At 38.5% G+C, this 22,031-nt stretch overlaps 1 protein-coding gene across 1 annotated transcript; it reads right to left on the minus strand.

The window, feature by feature from the left end:
* Window positions 1–3,832: 3,832 nt before the first annotated feature.
* Window positions 3,833–21,776, minus strand: dkk2 (dickkopf WNT signaling pathway inhibitor 2). The gene is made up of 4 exons (XM_067440983.1): window positions 21,274–21,776; window positions 10,696–10,846; window positions 10,499–10,612; window positions 3,833–5,341 (listed from the first exon to the last, which is right to left on the minus strand). Exons 1-4 carry the CDS (start codon window positions 21,463–21,465, stop codon window positions 5,091–5,093), a joined length of 708 nt encoding a protein of 235 aa, XP_067297084.1. The 5' UTR covers window positions 21,466–21,776; the 3' UTR covers window positions 3,833–5,090.
* Between the last annotated feature and the right edge of the window lie 255 nt (window positions 21,777–22,031).

Consider the following 22,031-nt stretch of genomic DNA (forward strand, 5'->3'; position numbering starts at 1 on the left):
CCAATGAGGTTCATTCTCGTGTTACGCAGCACGTTTGAGCTTCAGCGAGAACCAATGAGGTTCATTCTCGTGTTACGCAGCACGTTTGAGCTTCAGTAAGAACCAATGAGGTTCATTCTCATGTTACGCAGCACGTTTGAGCTTCAGCGAGAACCAATGAGGTTCATTCTCGTGTTACGCAGCACGTTTGAGCTTCAGCAAGAACCAATGAGGTTCATTCTCGTGTTACGCTGCACGTTTGAGCTTCAGCAAGAACCAATGAGGTTCATTCTCGTGTTACGCAGCACGTTTGAGCTTCAGTAAGAACCAATGAGGTTCATTCTCGTGTTACGCAGCACGTTTGAGCTTCAGCAAGAACCAATGAGGTTCATTCTCGTGTTACGCAGCACGTTTGAGCTTCAGTAAGAACCAATGAGGTTCATTCTCGTGATACGCTGCACGTTTGAGCTTCAGCGAGAACCAATGAGGTTCATTCTCGTGTTACGCAGCACGTTTGAGCTTCAGCAAGAACAATGAGGTTCATTCTCGTGATACGCTGCACGTTTGAGGTTCAGCAAGAACCAATGAGGTTCATTCTCATGTTACGCAGCACGTTTGAGCTTCAGCAAGAACCAATGAGGTTCATTCTCGTGATACGCTGCACGTTTGAGGTTCAGCAAGAACCAATGAGGTTCATTCTCATGTTACGCAGCACGTTTGAGCTTCAGCAAGAACCAATGAGGTTCATTCTCGTGTTACGCAGCACGTTTGAGCTTCAGTAAGAACCAATGAGGTTCATTCTCGTGATACGCTGCACGTTTGAGCTTCAGCGAGAACCAATGAGGTTCATTCTCATGTTACGCAGCACGTTTGAGCTTCAGCAAGAACCAATGAGGTTCATTCTCGTGATACGCTGCACGTTTGAGCTTCAGCGAGAACCAATGAGGTTCATTCTCTTGTTACGCAGCACGTTTGAGCTTCAGCGAGAACCAATGAGGTTCATTCTCGTGTTACGCAGCACGTTTGAGCTTCAGCAAGAACCAATGAGGTTCATTCTCGTGTTACGCTGCACGTTTGAGCTTCAGCGAGAACCAATGAGGTTCATTCTCGTGTTACGCAGCACGTTTGAGCTTCAGCAAGAACCAATGAGGTTCATTCTCGTGTTACGCAGCACGTTTGAGCTTCAGTAAGAACCAACGAGGTTCATTCTCGTGTTACGCAGCACGTTTGAGCTTCAGCAAGAACCAATGAGGTTCATTCTCGTGTTACGCAGCACGTTTGAGCTTCAGTAAGAACCAATGAGGTTCATTCTCGTGATACGCTGCACGTTTGAGCTTCAGCGAGAACCAATGAGGTTCATTCTCGTGTTACGCAGCACGTTTGAGCTTCAGCAAGAACAATGAGGTTCATTCTCGTGATACGCTGCACGTTTGAGGTTCAGCAAGAACCAATGAGGTTCATTCTCATGTTACGCAGCACGTTTGAGCTTCAGCAAGAACCAATGAGGTTCATTCTCGTGTTACGCAGCACGTTTGAGCTTCAGTAAGAACCAATGAGGTTCATTCTCGTGATACGCTGCACGTTTGAGCTTCAGCGAGAACCAATGAGGTTCATTCTCATGTTACGCAGCACGTTTGAGCTTCAGCAAGAACCAATGAGGTTCATTCTCGTGATACGCTGCACGTTTGAGCTTCAGCGAGAACCAATGAGGTTCATTCTCTTGTTACGCAGCACGTTTGAGCTTCAGCAAGAACCAATGAGGTTCATTCTTGTGTTACGCTGCACGTTTGAGCTTCAGCGAGAACCAATGAGGTTCATTCTCGTGTTATGCTGCACGTTTGAGCTTCAGCGAGAACCAATGAGGTTAATTCTCGTGTTACGCAGCACGTTTGAGCTTCAGCAAGAACCAATGAGGTTCATTCTCATGTTACGCAGCACGTTTGAGCTTCAGCAAGAACCAATGAGGTTCATTCTCATGTTACGCTGCACGTTTGAGCTTCAGCGAGAACCAATGAGGTTCATTCTCGTGTTACGCAGCACGTTTGAGCTTCAGCAAGAACCAATGAGGTTCATTCTCGTGATACGCAGCACGTTTGAGCTTCAGTAAGAACCAATGAGGTTCATTCTTGTGTTACGTAGCACGTTTGAGCTTCCGCAAGAACCAATGAGGTTCATTCTCGTGATACGCAGCACGTTTGAGCTTCAGTAAGAACCAATGAGGTTCATTCTCGTGATACGCAGCACGTTTGAGCTTCAGTAAGAACCAATGAGGTTCATTCTCGTGTTACGCAGCACGTTTGAGCTTCAGTAAGAACCAATGAGGTTCATTCTCGTGTTACGCAGCACGTTTGAGCTTCAGCGAGAACCAATGAGGTTCATTCTCGTGTTACGCAGCACGTTTGAGCTTCAGCGAGAACCAATGAGGTTCATTCTCGTGTTACGCAGCACGTTTGAGCTTCAGCAAGAACCAATGAGGTTCATTCTCGTGATACGCAGCACGTTTGAGCTTCAGTAAGAACCAATGAGGTTCATTCTTGTGTTACGTAGCACGTTTGAGCTTCCGCAAGAACCAATGAGGTTCATTCTCGTGATACGCAGCACGTTTGAGCTTCAGTAAGAACCAATGAGGTTCATTCTTGTGTTACGTAGCACGTTTGAGCTTCCGCAAGAACCAATGAGGTTCATTCTCGTGATACGCAGCACGTTTGAGCTTCAGTAAGAACCAATGAGGTTCATTCTCGTGATACGCAGCACGTTTGAGCTTCAGTAAGAACCAATGAGGTTCATTCTCGTGATACGCAGCACGTTTGAGCTTCAGTAAGAACCAATGAGGTTCATTCTCGTGTTACGCAGCACGTTTGAGCTTCAGCAAGAACCAATGAGGTTCATTCTCGTGATACGCAGCACGTTTGAGCTTCAGTAAGAACCAATGAGGTTCATTCTCGTGTTACGCAGCACGTTTGAGCTTCAGTAAGAACCAATGAGGTTCATTCTCGTGTTACGCAGCACGTTTGAGCTTCAGCAAGAACCATTGAGGTTCATTCTGGTGATACGCAGCACGTTTGAGCTTCAGCAAGAACCAATGAGGTTCATTCTCGTGTTACGCTGCACGTTTGAGCTTCAGTAAGAACCAATGAGGTTCATTCTCGTGTTACGCTTCCCGTTTGAGGTTCAGCAAGAACCAATGAGGTTCATTCTCGTGTTACGCTTCCCGTTTGAGCTTCAGCAAGAACCAATCAGGTTCATTCTTGAGTTACGCAGCAGGTTTGAGCTTCAGCAAGAACCAGTGAGGTTCATTCTTGAGTATTACGCAATACATTTTAGGTTCCACAGGAACTAATGAGGTTCAAATCATTCTCATGTGTTACGCAGAACACTTTTGCTTTAACATTAGGGTGAGTAAATTACAGAATTTTCATTTTTGGGTGAACTATTCCTTAAACAAAGTCTTTGCTAACACAATAATATAAAATGTATACATCAACCATCACAGTATCAAGCAAATTTCCTCACTTGAGTCGTTTCACTCGGCGGCCATCTTTGAAATGCCTCTTCTGCAGCTATTTCAGGAGAATCTCCATTCTCTCTCTCTCTCTCTCTCTCTCTCTCTCTCTCTCTCTCTCTCTCTCTCTCTCTCTCTCTCTCTCTCTCTCTCTCTCTCTCTCTCTCTCTCTCTCTCTCTCTCTCTCTCTCTCTCATATATATATATATGCCTTTACTGGTTAATAACAGTTGTATACATTCAATTGTGTTCCTCAAGTTTATCACCTCAGGCAGTATTTGAGAAAAGTCAGATATCATTCACATCAGAAGCGTTCGATTCAGAGCTGAAAATATGGGAGCAGTCAAATGCTTGTAATACAAAATACATTCTTTAATCTGTTTAAATCACTGTAAATACACAATGAGACATAACAGCACTGTTACAACAGGAACAAAGTTAAGGACTAACCCAGGAAATCAGACAATAAACAATTACACAACATGAGTGCTGTGAAGACACGTGTTTTGAAAATAATTTAATAGAAATAGTTCTGCGTGGGGATTTTCATATCTGCGGTGTAAAAACAGAGCTTGAGGAAATGATCTCACACCATGCTATGACAAACAGTAAGTTGAAAGTAAAAAGTGTTTAATGTCTCTTTATGCTACTTTATTTCCCCATCTGTTCCTTTCTACCAATATATACATGATATACAACTGCTTCTTAAATACATTTTGACAATTTTGCATTTTATTTACAATATAAGAGCTTATTATATTTTAATAATTATTTTTATTCTAGCTAAAAGGAGATGTGGAGTTTGACAGAACAAAAGTACGGACTATGATTCATGATGCCATAATAATAAACGCATCTGCACATTCACTGAACAGCACTCAAACTGTAAACAACTTCCCTTGATAATCAGAACCAATTTAGTATTTATGATTAAAAAAAAGGCTATCTATTGAGTAAATCTGAACTAATGATCATATTTCTCAGGCTAATGCATTACTAGTGTGTGGCTACCTTGAGAACATGCAGTTGTTCTTCTGTTTGGGTGTTATGTACACATTTCAGATCATTTTTATACAGGCAAACTCAAAGTGCACATTAAGAAGGGCAGATTCAATCTGAAATTTAGAAAGAGTCAACTAAAAATGAAACCTGCTCTCTACGCGGTTATTAGCAAACAAGAAACAAAGTCTGTGATATTGAAACCAAGTTTATATTTTAGTGGTTATGCTGTGGAAAAACTATCATATGTGCATGAAATATTTAGTGGCAAAACAAATGAACCAAATCTCAGAGCATTAAAAATGATACTACATCAATAGCACAGTCATACCGAAATAATGCCAGCTCTTGCATCAAACGCATCAGTGATAAATATGGCTTGTAGATCATTAAACCTCCAGCGAATAATCTTGAAAAGATGCACGGAGTGCTTCCTCTACGGCTGAGCGTCCACTGCATCGGCTCGTTCCCACCCTGTCATGGCACACATTCATCCTTCTCTCTTTATCACAGCTGAGTAAGTCTTGGAGAAAGGAGTCCTCGCCCCACTCCTCCCCCAGAGGGACGCGGGGGCCCCAAGGTGCGGCTTGTTTTGCAGGGGCCTCCCGTCTCAGATCCTCTGGCACACGTGCAGCCTGGACCTGGAGAAGGAGGTCGCGTCTTTCCATACCTTGCAGGCAAGTCCTTTGGCGCAGTCACAGCGCTGGAAGATCTCCAGGCTGTGGGAGCCTTTCTTGCGCTGCTTAGTGCACACTTCGCCTTGCCGCAGCACAGGCTTGCAGATTTTGGTCCAGAAATGGCGAGCGCAGCAGTAGCCCTCCGAGCAGTCGGACGAGCGCAGGCAAGGGTCGCCCTCGTGACCTGCAGGTGAAAGGAGAAGTGAATGCCATTCTGCAGCTTAAACATATCAAGCGTGATAAAGGTCACGCACTGTGTCCGAAAACGAATACTTCCCTAATATACAGTATGCAAAAAACAAGTACCGAAGCACATGTAAATTGTAAATTGTAAAAAAAAATGTAAATTGAAACATACCCAAGCCTTTAGATGGAATCTATAGAACTTAAGGCTAGTTACTTTGTAAACCAATACTTCCTGGCTAAATGCTCGCTATATTCAATGAACAGTTGCTAAGGGAAGAAGTTTTTTTTTTTTTTTGCTATTATTTAATATTCTTAAATTACTGTTTTATGCAGATGACTTTGCAAGGGGAAAAACATATTCATTTTTCTCATTTACATTGAGGGAAAAAATGCCAAAAATAAGGAAATCTCATTATTAATTCACCCTTTTTTCTCTCATGAAAATAAATAAATAAAAAAATCTAATTTTTGAAGAATTATGCAAATGATTTGCTTTAAAATGACTTAACATTTTTGGGTGAACTATTCCTTTAATACAACGTTTACGCAACTGACATGAGTTAATTAAAAGCTAATAGTTAATTAAATCATAAAAATGTCAAATTAAAACAAAATATATATTTTTTTAATGTTTACCTGCATGTTATATGACCATTAACTGATATCAGAAAAAAAAGAAAAAACAATTGGGGGTATTTCAAGTAAATATTTTACAGCATGTCAAATGGGTTCAGCTGACAAAAGAAAAAAAGACGACTATTCAAAAGTGTTGCCTTTGGCTTGGCTTGCTCAGTTGGGGACACTAAAATTTCAGCTAAAGTTTTTAAATATCCAAATAAAATTCATTTCTCAATTAACTGTACCAACTATATTACTGATCTGCCCATATTGTCGCTATATGATAAATCAAATCAAATCAAATTTTGTTGCAATATTTTTCTGTTAAACAAGCTGCATTGAAACAGTCGTCATAAGCGCTATAAATAAACTTGACTTGACTTCCAATCAAACAAGGAAATATTGACAAAAATATTTAATAATAATAATTTTCTACAAACTATATTTATGAGTTCCTCCCAAAGCAAATGTGTATATGAAATTTAATATTAGCCATGACAGAGGTTATTGACCTTCCCTAACCAGTCCCTAAAAATGCTATAATTTATTACATTAGATTCGTCATGAAATGGAAATTCACTTTTCTCCACTCCTCCATTCCGACTGTATGTATATTTTTTTAATGTTACCTTGCAATGTTTAAAAAATGTTGACCCCCCCCCCAAACACACACACACACACACACACACACACACACACACACACACACACACACAATCCTGCAAGATTGCATTCAGAACTGCCTTCATCCAATCAACAAACTTTTTTTCCTTCCGATAAACCGTTTCACTCTGACATACAGAAGAAAAGATCTGTTGCTATTTCCGTTACATCGCAACTATAAGTATCATCCCTCTCTCCGTCAATGGCAGAGCCAGTCCTTTCCATCACTAATGCAAATATTCTCCACAACATTCAAATGAAATAACAAAATAAAGTGCAACCAAATACGTCACTACTATTGATAAAGATCTACTTACAAACAAATGCAAAGGAATTTTCCAATGGTGGTTCACTTGTCCAAAAATAGAAGCAGAGCAGGTTAAAGTTGCCATCGTTCCCTATTGTGACGTATATCAGAGTGAAATGGATTCTCAAACAAGAAAAAAATCAAATAAGGCGGGACTTGATTGGATGGTTGTGGTTTGTGAGTGACAGGTTGCCCCGCCCTTGCACCAGTATACATCATCAGAAAAGAGACCCTTGCATTGTTCTGGCTTATTTATGAAATGCTAAAGCTTTTTCTGTACTCCATTATACCCTTTTTTAATTGAATTGCAAGGCTTGTGTGTAGAAACATGTTAGGGACCCCTGAGCAAATCATTTCCTGATATATTAAAGCTACACTGTGTGATATTTTCCCCTATCTAGCAGTAAAAAGGTATATGACCATCTTCTGTTCCTCTCAATTCCGATTTGGTTTTAACTCCTACGGTGGCCAATATAGTCCAAGATTAACATGGCAATCCCCTCTTCACATTCGACACGGTGCCATCGAGTTTTAAAACGCGAAAGGCGAAGCTTGATTTAACAGGTATGTCCCTCTTTGGCTAATGTACTTTCAAGATGGAGGGGCAACATGGCGACCAGCATTCGAACCCCTCACCCGTATGTATTTTCAATGGCATATTATAAACTTACGAGAATACTTTATTACTTGAAAGAAGTAAATATACATTAAAGAGCGCATATATTTTTGAAGGAACTGTTTTTAGCTAAGAATAAACTAAAAAAAATTACACAGTGTAGCTTTAAGTAACTTGGCCCATTTGAAGATAACTTGATATGCTTGGCTAATTGTCTGCTTTGTTATATTTATTATGCATTTATATATTAATTCATAAAATGAATAGTCCATAAATTATTCTAAATGGCAGTCGCTACAACATTCAGGGTGCCTCAAATGGATCAGGCTAAATCTGGTGTGGTTTAATTTCTGTTTGAGAGCGTGACTGTGTCTGAGGTGAGGAAACAGCGTTGTGATCCTTCCTACACAGGCCTCCCGCTGTGGTCAAATCTTCCAGATATACGATCTGCGTGTGTAGTTGTGGGCCGCCGTCCCCCTCAACACATGCATGTAACCACATCCAGTGAATCAACTCATTGCAGACATTGTTCATAAGTGAGTATGAATATGAAACTCTCAGTCTCAGATGGCCACAGACCGCCCACAGTCGGATGCATGTCGCACACAACACCAGACAGAAAAGCACATGCTCTCATCACATTGCTTGAAATGATATGTCACTTCCTGAATGCAGGCTACACAAGCGAGGGGAAAAAAAAAATCGATCACTAGAATGTTTGTCAGGTTAAGATATTCAGCCGTTTACACCAATAAATCTAAACACATTTCGATAACACTCTTCAGGTTTGCATGAACTGACCATGAAAAGCATTTATTGATCGTACTTAAAGGGTTAGTTCACCCAAAAATGAAATTAATGTCATTAATGGCTCACCCTAATGTCGTTCCACACCCATAAGACCTCCGTTCATCTCCAGAACACAGTTTAAGATATTTTAGATTTAAAATTGACAAAACCTACGACTTTATTCAGCATTGTCTTTTCTTCTGCGTTTGTTTTCAAACCTCAAATAAAGATTAAAACGGTTATGAATCAGCGGATTGATTCATGATTTGGATCTCTTGTCAAACTGCCAAACTGCTGAAATCACATTGGCGATCCGAATCTGCTGATTCATAACCGTTTGAATCTTTATTTGAGGTTTGAAAACAAATGTGGAAGGGAAGACAGTGCTAAATAAAGTCGTAGTTTTTGCTATTGTTTGGACCAAAATGTATTTTCGATGCTTCAAGAGATTCTAATTAACCCACTGATGTCTCATATGGACTACTCTGATGATGGTTTTATTCCCTTTCTGGACATGGACAGTATAGTGTGCATACACTTGCATATGCTGTCAGACTAAATCTAAAATATCTTAAACTGTGTTCTGAAGATGAACGGAGGTCTTACGGGTGTGGAATGACATTAGGGTGATTCATTAATGACATCAATTTCATTTTTGGGTGAACTAACCCTTTAATGGTTAGTTTAACGGGTTTTATGGAAGTTGCCTGATAGCTTGATAAACTTCTTTAGCAGAATTTAGAATATTATATAATTTTTAAACTTCAAAAATATATATTTTTAGTTCCCATTTGCTCCAATAGCAAAATAAAAAAAATCTATGCATTTCTTACTTTCCAAATAAGGAAAAAAAAAAATCTGCAATTTAATGGCAAGGTAATAAAACACAAAGTATAGTGTTTTAAATGTACATCATTTTTAAAATTGAAAACATAAAAAAATGCTAGATTTGCAGTCAAAACTGGTGAAACGCTATTATAGTCTGTAATATACTATATCCATACTTTACAAAAGATTATTCAATGAACTGAACTGACATGAACTAACAATGCCAATGTGTATTTAAAGATTAATACATATTGTAACAAATGAATTGCTCATTGTTACTATTATTTTAATTTTAGTTAATGCATTTACTAAGGTTTACCATTGGGCCCTTATTGTAAAGTGTTATCCATCCACATTTTTCTAAACAGCGTTTTGAAGTCTGACATTTTGTACATTTACATTATTGTCCATGGATTTTCTAGTTAAAGGGTTACTTCAGCGATTAGCATATGGCTTTCTATCAGTAGAAACCCTGGAGTATATTCGAATGCTCCCCCCTCTCATATCCCCCTGAGACGAGAGATTTATGCATTTTATTTCTGGAAAAATTACTCCGGTGATGCAAATATCGCCGATTTGCGCCATCGGTAAAATGCTTGGCCAGACGCTAAAGACTACAGCCAGCAGAGGGAGCTATTTCCGCATGTTTTCAATTTGCGCGTGGGGGATGGGGTCGCACTCACAGCTCAGTTCGGCTCAGGCATTCATGGAAACGGTTGGCCGGCGGAGCAAAGTGAGTATTTTATCTTCTCAAGTTAATTCCCAAGAAAGTTAATCTTCCAAAGGCATCAACTGAAAACGCGCCAGACTGAACATGCGCTGAGAATGACTGCCGCGAGGGTGGACGCGTTTACATCAGCTCTCATCACGAGAGCTTATTCGGCTCACCACGATGAGTGTAATCTGACTCCTGCTGCGTTTGTGCTGACACTCCCTTTTAATTGTAGTGTCTGTTCTCTAACTGAACTGATTTTATGAAGATGAACGCGGTTGCGGTGGGAAAGTAAAAGTGATTCAGTAGCAGTGGCTTTGGGAGTGGCCTCACAGGGCAGCGAAGCATTCTGGGAATTGTAGTCTTTCATCCCCATGAGACAAAAACACATTTTCTGTCTTTTCTCAGTCTAGAAAGCACCAAATTCAAAAATAATTTCACATTTCTACTACATTAATGACCCAGTTTAAATACAGATTCATCTTCCCAGCGCTGAAGTACCCCTTTAATTATTGGTGGACTGCTGCAAACTATACCAGAATATGGTATATGTATGCTCTCTCTAACCGTGCAGATCTTGAAAAAACATGGTTCTCCATTTGTGATATTGTCAGTTCCTCACCTTTGAGAGAGATCTTGGCCTGAGGTTTGCCATTCTTCCTCCAGCCTTTGTCTTTGATAGAAAGCTTGTTGTGCTCCTCCATAGGGGATTTCTCTGAGATGGGGATGCAGATATCTAAGGAATGACAGAAGAAATCCATCGTAAATGTTCCCAAGTTCGTATGATTAGACAGATTTGGTCTCAACACAGGAACGTACAGTTGCTGCAGCGGTTCCCGGGGCAACACATGGCGTCTCTATGGCAGCGCTTCTTCCTCCTGCGGCAGGTGAGGCAGCGGGACGGGGCGTGCTGCGGGCTGTGGCAGTAAGTTCCCACCATGCACTCTTTATCGCTGATGCATGGATACCCCTGAGAATGAGAAAGACAGATCAGGTTAGGGTCTCCACCAAGCCCTGTTTTCAACACTCACTGGTATTTATCAAAAACTTTAAAAGTATACCAGAATGTGACATTATACATTCCTTAGTAGGAATTAAGAATGACAGTTGTGTATAAAGTCTGTCAATATGATGCTTCACAAACAGGGCTTGACATGAACACTTTGGCGGGTTGAATTTTATATATAATATATACATTTTTCAATTGTAGTCTTTTAAAAAGGCATGTGAAATAATAAACTAGTGCAATAGTGTTGTCAGAAATATAGAATTTTCAATACATATCGATACTGAAATATCTGAAACACTTCCAATACTCATTTTCTGTTTAATAGATACACAATTCCCGTTGTGTTTCCTTTCCCTCTCATCTCTCCGACAGCGAGTTACACACAAACCCGCCTCCACTCACTCAATTCATTCATTTGCTCCGGATGAATATTGCTGCTGTTAAAGGGCTTGCATTTTGGTGTGGGATTGCACGTATGGCGCATAATTTTACTAATTCCCACAGATTTTGTGCTCACACTCACATAAAGCCGTTTCTCAGTACTAAATGGAGTTATTTTTGACTGTTAATTGCCGTCAAATACACAAAAAAAGATGTCAAAATGCCGGTCTTGACGAGAATTCACATAAACACAGTCATGGTTTAAGTGAATGTAAACAGTTGAGAAAGAAAACGCATGTGCAACAGTATAATGGATCTTTGCATCGGATCTTAAAGTGACAGCAGCCTAATATACCTGCTGCCAAATTATGAGATAATATTAAAAAAATATCTATATAGCATTTTTTCCCCAGGATACTGATGTCAAAATTGGGGCCAGTGAAAATGCTGAGTGGCTAGAAACTTTGGAAAACCACAAGCCACAGTACTCTGATGACCAAATGCAACTGACACTGGTAGGTCACATGATAGTAACAACATAACATTGCATAGATGCAGAACGTCTCAATTTCTTTCATACCTACCCCATTGGCTGCATCCAAAATTGCATACTTCCCTACTATATAGACTACAAAAGTAGTATGTCCGAATTCACAGTAAAAAGAGGCAAAAAGTACCCGGATGACCTACCACTTCTGGCGAGATTTTGAAGTGTGCATATGATGGACACTTTACTATCCCATGAGGCCACGGTGAATGGCAGTGAAGCGACTCAACTGACGCTGGTAGGTCACATTATAATGACAACATGGCGAATGTAGTACGTCCAGATTACATTCATACTACACAGACTCACACTATATCGAACACACTTTTTTTTAGCAGTTGGTAAATAATTACTTATTCAAAATATGTAAGAGAGTATGCAATTTTGAGCGCAGCCAATCATACTATATATAATACACTTTTTAATGGTCACAAAGTATATGTAGTACCTACTATATAGTATGTTATTTCAGACACAGCTTAAAGGGATAGTTAAAAAATGAAAATGTGATGTTTATCTGCTTACCCTCAGTGCATCCAAGATGTAGGTATTTTTGTTTCTTCAGTAGAACACAAATGAAGATTTTTAACTCCAACTGTTGCTCGAATAATGAATGTCAATGAGGTGTTTCTCTATGAGAGTCAATATGAGAGTAAAAAACACAGATATACTAATCCATATTAAACACTGCGGCTCATGACGATACATTAATGTTTCGTAAAACAGGAAACAAACAGTATGTTATTTTTTTTTACCTCAGACGATTCTCATCCAGTATTCCCAACGCCATTACTTTCGTCGGAGAAGGTCAAAATGACGGTGCGATCATAGATATGTGTACATAGGTTCCGCATTCGACCGCTCCGCGCAGGCACTAATGAGGATTCTATAGATATATTTATGATTACGCCGGGTTTTGACCCGGAAGTAATGGTGGAAGTAGTGGTGTTGGGAATACTGGATGAGATTCGTCTGCTATGAGGTACAAAATATATATAAATACTGTTCGGTTTCTCGCAGAAACCGATCGTTTCGTGTTTTAAGACATCAATGTATTGTCATGAGCGGCAAGGTTTTGCCTGTGTGTTTTTTAGTCTTATAGTGACTCTCATTAAAAAAAAAAATACACCCAATTGACATGCATTATATGACTGGCACAGTGCAACGGTTGGAGTTATAAATCTTCATTTGTGTTCTACTGAAGAAACAAACACACCTACATCTTGGATGCCATGGGGGTAATCAGATAAACATCAAATATTCATTTTTGGGTGAACTATCCCTTTAAATGCTCTGCATTTCCCATGATAAATTATTTCCTGATGGGAATGAAATAAAAAATTGCACTCTATCTTGCATTCTATCTACAGTATAAGATGTTGGGAAGATTTTCAAACTTCTGACGATAAATGTATCACTGCCCTGAATGAACATTGTCACTTGGTAGATGGCCTCTCACAAACATTTTTTTTTTTACAAAATGTCTGACATGAAGACATGAGACATGAAAGTAGAACCGGTTTCCTCAAAGAGCGGATTGATTGAATGCTAGGATTAGGAAACATTAGGCCAATGGATCCTGTGATTGACCAATCAAAATCTGCCAAAAAGCACATATTTTACCCCCCCGGAACAAATTTTTTACCAGGGAACTCTCCAAAACGCGATTGGGTTTATTTTGGACTATAGTTTTGAGTTGCAATTGGGTGTGTTTTGTTGTGAAACCTGGCAACCCTGTTTTGTGCCAACAGATGATCCCTCATCATCAGCAGGTGGAATGAGAGGAAACCTGTGGGCATTGTACATTTTGGATTCATTTAAAATGATCTAACCTTTATATGCAGAATATGTAATGAATGCTCAGGAAGATACAATAAAACAAATGACCAGAAAACAGAACATAAACCATAACAGAACACTGACAAATTGTATAAAGCATGTTTTATATTAGCATACCTTTTTGTTATAATCAAGTTAGGCCAGGCTAAACTGGTTTAAAGTGCTGTAACGGGTGCCCCGAGCCCCACCAAATTCAATGAACCAGACCTCCTTAATATAAGGTTAAATTTCATTAATATAAGATAAAATGGATGAGACTGAGACAATATATTATACAAATCAAACTCCAGAAAAGAAACCGGCCAGTGAAGATTTGCTGAGGGAAACGCTTTACATCACCCGTAACAATCTTCAGTTTAGCGTCAAATGCGAAACATGTGGTCTGAGAAGGGGGGAAGAATAGCTCAATATCTAATAACAAAAGAAATGATTATGTTTTGTAGATTGACGGACCTCAGGGCAACCTTCATTTCTTATGCAAGTTAAAGAATTGGTACCATTGAAAACACATGAAGAACCCCGGCCAAACCACCAACGATACATTCACCAGAGGAATGAGCAACGAAGCCCATAAAATGTGTAAATACTAAAAAGTCACTGACCTCAAAAATGAGTATTCATTCGCTGCATCATTAGAAAGCTATTGAGTACGTTACATTAGCGGATGAATCAGCCATGTAAAACATCCCCTTATTCAGTTCAGTTAATGTGATTAGATGTAAAACATTCTCAGTTTTCCGGCTTAATCATGTCAAACTTGAAGATACAAAGTGGATGAGACAAATTATGCTTCCAAAGCTGCAGGACTCACCCGCATCTCTTACCCTTTTCTCCACAGCATTGCATAAACCACCAGAGCCAATACAGACACATAATCGTGTCTGCACATAATCTGGCAACGTCATCACATCAGGATTTTAATGACCCGGCCAATGCTTAGATACGACTCGTTGATCCTCATCCCTCATTGATTCCACAGTGTGTTTTTATTCCTCCCATACGTTCATGTGTGAGATAAGTGTCAAGATGATAAGCTCAGAGACAGACAGCGATGAGGGATGCCCACTGGCCCCCGTGTCACCGCTCGCATGCTGGCAAAAAAGGCGGACTTTGAAGACTAAACGTGCCATGCCTTTGAAAATCATCTCCCTATCTGTATTCTCCCTCATGCTTGGAAAAAAGCATTTAAGGATTTATATCAGGTAATACCCAAACTATGTCACGTATTATCTTGTTAGTAGCAACCGATAAGTATGTAGTACTTTAGCAGGAAGATTTGTAAACTGGCTGAAAAATATTGCAATCTATTTTATATTTTAAAAACAGTATATAGCCGAAGTCAATTAATCAAAAAAGAAAAGTTTGTGTGTGTGTATATATATATATATATATATATATATATATATATATATATATATATATATAATATACACAATTTTAAAATTAAAAAAATATGAAACTATTTACAATTTAAATAATAAAAACACAAGATATATTTCATTTTAATTTCACTGCAACAAGTACAAATCTTTTATTAGCTAGCTTTGAGTTTGAGCCTAAAATAGATATGGTACACAACAGCTTACAAAAGAATCATCTTCAGTCTACAACTATAGGATATCACGACTTCCTTTGAACCCGCATCTAAGTTCATATACACAACAGACTATGAGATGGTGAATAGGGTTTCCACATAAAACCCATGTCTCACACATATGTTCCTCTAGGGCCCCGGGGCCCAGCTTAACTTGACCTTGCAAAAGCAAAGCTGACATCTGACACCATGAATGGTGTTAGTGAATTGAAAGGGTTTTCAAGAGTAAAATAAACTATGTCACTGAACAAACAAACCTTATCCACCCTCAAAGGGCATGGCCCAATGTGTATCAGATTGCACAGGAAAGCTTCGCTCTCCCACTGTTTGAAGCGCAACTTGACGGCTAATCTCACCAGCACTCAAAACATATCTGTAGCAAACCCTTAAAGGCACTATTGACAAACATAGAGGCTGTGGGAATATGAGTTAATAAATAGTCTAGACAAAAAAAGGTGTGATGGGTCTTTTTTTTTTGTCAGACTTCACATCCCCAACAAAACTGTAAAAAAAATATTTAAAAAAATAAGTTACCTGTTTGCCTTAAAATGTTGAGTTCATTGAAATTAAAAAATTAAGTTAATACAATGAACATTTTTGAGAATTGACCAACTTTATTCAAATACTATTCAAATATTTTGTAAGCATATTTGGTAATTGTGTGTGTTTTATTTGTGATGAAGCAGTGAAACATGCCAAATTTAGTTATTTTCATGATTTGTCAAATGTTTTATGTGGTTCAGATACAATAATATTTTGAGTTTCTATTTATTAAACTAATTTCCTTCACTGTATCAACTCAATTTTTTTATTTCAATAAACTCAACTTTAAGGCAACCAGGTTACTTACTTTTTTAAGTTAAACCAACAATATTTTTTTACAGTGAAGGAATGCAAGTGCAACAAAAAGACTAATTTATTTATGTATTGTATCATTGTTGTGCTGCCAGGTAGTATACAGAGAATTGTAGTGTTGCTGCAAGAATGTCACCTCATAAACCAGCTAAACCTCTAAGAAAACTCACTTAAACCATCCTTAAGTCTCCCACACTGTAAAAAAAAAAAAATTGTTGGTGTTTGTTGGTTTAACTTAAAAAAGTAAGTAACCTGGTTGCCTTACAAATTTAAGTTGATACAATGAAGGAAATGTGTTTAATAAATAGAAACTCAAAATATTATTGTATCTGAACCACATAAAATATTTGATAAATCATGAAAATAGCACTATTTGGCATGTTTCACTGCTTCATCAGAAATAACACACACACAACTACCCAATATGCTTACACAATCTTTTAATAATCTTTTAATAAAGGCTGTCGAATCTAAAAAAATGTTCATTGTATTAACTCAAAATTTTAATTTCAATGAACTCAAAATTTTAAGGCAACCAGGTAACTTTTTTTCTAAATAATTTTTAACAGTGCAGCCTGGTCGAGCTGGTCTCTAGTTTGTCTAAGCTGGACTCCAAACCAGGTGAAGGTGGAGTTCACGCTTATATTTCACGTTCATGAGGCTGCTTTTTAATGAGCATAGCTTTCTGGATGCTAACGGTTACATCCATGGAATTCTGGGAATGCTGCAGAAATGCGACATCATGCCTTGGCAAATGAAACTGTGGTTTGGAAACCCATGGTGATTACACCTTCTAGGCTGTCTCGTTCCTCAGATGAAGTCAATTCCAGATGATTAGCCTGGTTAGCGCTAAAAACCCGCCACACCTTTGCCTGTTTTATTTCACCCTCTCAGCTCGTTAGCATCACTAAACAGTCACTTAACCTCAGAGGGAGCAGGAGAGGGCAACCCACCTCGCCTCTTTACAAGCCAGACCCAAACAATCCCCCGCCCCGGTCCTACTCGTTAACGGAACCTCAGCGTCAAATTAAATAAGAGGAAAAGTTAAAAGTCCCAAAGCTGCGGCACTGATGTGAAACAGCTCTCGTGTTCATGCGGAATAGCAGCCTCTTCCCCTCTAGTCGAGAGGTTAATGTGGTGAACAAGTTCTGCCAATCCCAATATCCCTCTTTTGGGGTTGCCCACAACTGGAAACCACCATTAACCCCCCTTGAACATTCACTCTAATCGTCTAAAGCGAGCGACTTTGGTTTGCGTACTGGTGATTTGTGGACACCATCAAGCTGACATGAGTCCATCACACACATTTGAATTAAGTTGTTACTACTAATAAAACGCTGACATCATGGCTAGGGGCCAGCTTTACGTGCAGCACAAAACGGCAAACCGAATTCTGCTCGTCTCCGTTAGGACGGATGTATGAAACTGGGTGGCCGTTTCTCTTGCCTGCCTAATTTGCAGCACTTGGGAGTACGCCAGTGTGGGAGATTTATTGGGAGCTTGTGTTATAATCTCCACCATATCCTTGAGCGTTAGAGAGTTAGAGGACTTGAGAGGAAACATTTCAGCAGCTGTGTAATGACATATAAAAATGTAAAGCATTCTTTAGACAGCTTGTCCAGATGGGAGAGAAACATTTAGGAAAAGTGACTAAAGGACATCATGGCAAATTAAATTCAGGCACACTTCTGAGTGGCATCATTAAATCTAATATATTAGTCACCTAAAGCACTTCTATGACTCATTGTTTTCTTCATGTAATGTGCATTGCTGTGTCGTTCTGAAACCCTATTTGTATTTAATTTATTAATTTTTTGTCTTCTACACTGAATGTGTCTGGGTATCAAAAAGCTCATATCCCACACACTACTTTGGTAAATGTACAGCACCTGTAAAGGGACATGCACTCAAAAAATGATTCAGACCCTTCATAGATATGACAAATGTAAATGATGTCCACTTTACTTAAACATATCTAATTTTGTCACAACTTAATTTAATTGTGTTCAATCAACCTAATATATTTAAAACTGCAGTTTACTTAATTAATTTATGTTAAAACAACATGAAATATTTGTGTTGACAACTAACTGAGCAGTGGATCGTTCCCAGCATGCTTTGCAAGAGACTCCGTTAGGAGCGTACATTTAGGGATTAAAGTGTTATTTGATTGATTTTCCAATTAACAAGGTTGACAAGTTTAAAAAAGTCATGTTATAGTATAAATATAATTTAAACTGTATTTGATACCAATGTAATTGAGTTGAACCAACTCAATTACATTTCATCGTATGAATTAGTTTTTTTATGAGTTGGGGCTACACATATTTATTGGATGGAAATTTATATGAGATTGGAAAAAATATTTGTCAATGGTTTTGTGTTCCCCCAAGAAAATTGTATTATTGTTGTTGTTGTTGTTGTTATTATTATTATTATTATTATTATTATTATTATTATTATTATTATTATTATTATTATTATTATTATTATTATTATTATTTTGATGCTGTGCTGAATGTACTGACCACATTTACATTTGTAAAAAAAAAAAAAAAAAAAAAAAAAAAAAACCACTAAATCTCTGGAAACTGTATATTGTCACAAACTCTACCTCTTCCCAGACTGTCAAGTCCCATACTTTAGAAATAAACTGCTGACAACATTTTAATTTGTCAGGAAAAGTTGTCATTTTCCAAAAAAAAACTCACTCAAATATTTGGGTGTGGCATGAAAAAGCTTATTGTGAGGATGCATGCCTAGTTTTGTTCAATTGTTCCAAATGGGGAATTATAAAACACTACAAATTGATTGAGGAATTTGAAATCAGCATGCATCTTTGTTGCAATATATCATAGCGTGCACCATATGCCAATATATCAAAGAAGCAATCAACAAAACTGTCCACCACAAAAATGACAATGGCTGATCATCATGACCTGCCCAGAAACGGGTCTATGCTATTTCAATGTCAAATGTTTTCAATTTCAGATCTGAGAAGGCATCCAAATGACATGTTCTTTCAAATCTGGTATTCATTTTAATACATTGCCAGTGTAAACCGTTATACATGCAAATGATGTGTAGGCCTACTCTGTGGTGATATGGTGTGACAAGGTGTTTTCCCGTATAACAGGTGTAACCCTATGTTTAAACCATTTACACACAACTACAAGTTTCTTTGTCCCATCTATAAAAAATAAGCGAATCGATGTACACTACGAAAAATACACTACATGCAGAAAGCAAGTCTAAACCGGTTTTGTATACACCCAAAATCTTTGGTTGGTTTTAGGGGGGTTTTGTCAGTTGGTCTGGCACCTTAAACCACCTATGACTATAGCAGGGTATAATATTTTTTTTAAAGATATATTTAGTTACTTTAATCTCCAAAGCAATTTGTTTAGATTGATATACTCGCCCCAGGTATAAAACGTTGGGATCTGTCTTGCAACATCTGCAACTGGAAACATCCAAATGAGACAACAGTCGCTCTGTTTGCAATCTACAAAGTTGTTAGCAATCTACATTTGGATAGGAAGTTAAATGTAGCATGACATTTAACTAATATTGGACTGTAGTGGTTTCCACATGTATGCTGGTCTGATCATCCAGACCACCTGCGTTTTTGGGGATGGTAATGTTGAGAGCAATTGTTTAGATGAGGCTCTGGCAGGAAACTTGCATACTGGAGATCTTCCCACTCCAAAGAGGATATGAGAGGGAGAAAAATCCCATCACCTCCTCTGTTACTTCCAATAAATTGTGTCTGCTCTCAATTAAAACAACATCTGCATATTTACGACTGATCAGAGACAAAGCAAAGAGGGGGTTCATCTGCAGTAATAGTGTGTGACTTACTAATGCTGAGAATTTATTTACATAAAACAAGTCTTAAATAAATCATGAGCTTGGTATGAATCCAGGATTTACCAGAAATATGAGGAAAGCTTTCAAAAGGATACTGACCACTCAACTGAGCTTTGATAAACCCGATAACTGTACTTGTATAATATGCAAGTAGCTGTAAACTCCTCCAAAAACAAATTCAGTTAAATTTACAGTAAAAAAGGCAGTTTTGGTTGACAGAAAATTACCACAAAAATATGTTTGCAATATTTTAGGTAATTTCAATGAAAACACATCAGATATGAAGTGTCACACGGGGAATGTTAATTTATGGGTTTTCGCTGTAAATTATATAATGACTTGTTTTTACTGTAAATTTAACAGATCTTAAAAACGGTTACATTTATGCATCGTATATCGAAAATTTCACCAATTAACAGGATTTTACAGTCACATTTTTTACAGTCTTTTTATTTTAAAATCACAATTTTCTAAAATAACACATTCAACCCTTGAAAAATTGAGTAGCCTATAGTAGATGAGCTACACACACATTGTAAAATTAGTGGTACAACAGCTTGTCATTGAGGCAGCATCCTTAGAAGGACATTTTTATACCTGTATTACCCTTAAAAAGGTGAATATTACTTTAGAGGAGCATATTATACTACTAGGGACATTTTAGGGGTTAAAAGGGTACTTTTAAGGATAGCCTTCTATACCCAGATACTGCCTTATTGACAAGCTGTTGTACCCCTGAAGGTAGCCTAATTCTGCTATTTTTTTCTGTCAGTGCAGCATATAAAGTGACTATATAAATCTGTCATATCTAAGAAGGGCTTGAATCTTTTTTTGTTTTGTTTGAGTGTAGCTATCACATACCACAATTTGTCAAATCATTTAATTAAGACTTTAAATAGACAAACGTGAAAAATAAAAGGTGGGAGAAGAAATCCTACAGTGCAACGAGCAAAACAGCCCGTAAAATAAAATGCTGTCAGTTTTCATTAACCTCAGAAGTAGATCAGAGATGTCTCTGGGGAGATTTTCCATATTTTTGTGGCTGTAACCAAAACAGTTTCACGTGTATTTAGGCTGTTTTTCATACCACAAGACAATGATACCAAAAATTATTTTAAACATATTTGATATAAATAGGACAGTCTTGCGACTTCAGGAATTTGGGACACAAGTTTTGTCCCTCAGAAATATCATCGCACAGTTCGCATACAAGTGTCATGTGAGAATGATTCACTTAAGCATTAATGATGCCTGAAGCGTTGAAGCTTTTTTCTAATGATCTAATGGGGGTGTCGGATTTACCTGAGCGGGGATGTTGCTTTTCTTCGGGCTGCCGCTGTGTGAAGATCGGTTAGTGGCGGAGATCAGGGGCTCCAGTGATTTGATGGAGTTCACCTGGGCTTCGCTCTCGGTCCCTTGAGTTTCTCCCATCCGCACTAGCGCGATCATCAGCGTCAACATCCAACAGCTCCGACTCCGCGTGACGTTCAGCATCCTTCCAGTCCTTTTTAACTCAGAATAAGACTGTGTAGTTTCTTGAAGATGTTTCCTACAGCACTAGGGGCTTTGACCACCACACTTTGGTTTAAAAAAGCATAAACTCCATTCTACAGTGTCCATCAAATAATCTGTCAGTGGGGAAAAAAACGTTATAAAGATACCTAAGTTATATTATTAAAGCACAAAGATGTGGAGAACCGTGAAGCATCAGGATGCTGTAGGCTACCCAACAACAACAAAAAATCAAAGTAAGTGGAAGCAGAGAGGATTCCTGCTCGTGTGAGTGTTTGAGAAGCAGCCTGCCGTTTCATGATACCTTCTTTTTATAGGATGTGTTTCCTCCGCCCCCATTCTGTGTATTGACAAAAGATGAAACTGATCTGCGGTGCGCCCCTGTTCACACACACACACACACACACACACACACACACACACACACACACACACACACACACACACACACACACACACACACACACACACACACACACACACACACACACACACACACACACACACACACACACACACACACACAACTGACTAAGACATCAGAAAAC

Source organism: Pseudorasbora parva, chromosome 4 (assembly GCF_024679245.1).
Source record: "Pseudorasbora parva isolate DD20220531a chromosome 4, ASM2467924v1, whole genome shotgun sequence".
Taxonomy (NCBI): domain Eukaryota; kingdom Metazoa; phylum Chordata; class Actinopteri; order Cypriniformes; family Gobionidae; genus Pseudorasbora; species Pseudorasbora parva.

Bases quoted from the DNA above. Each gene is read 5' to 3' on its own strand.
- dkk2 (XM_067440983.1), bottom strand. From the start codon at position 21,465: ATGCTGAACGTCACGCGGAGTCGGAGCTGTTGGATGTTGACGCTGATG. The intron at 10,847-21,273 runs GTAAATCCGACA...TCTCATTCTCAG, and splicing joins AAAGCAACATCCCCGCTCAG to GGGTATCCATGCATCAGCGA. The intron at 10,613-10,695 runs GTACGTTCCTGT...GTCATTCCTTAG, and splicing joins CGGGAACCGCTGCAGCAACT to ATATCTGCATCCCCATCTCA.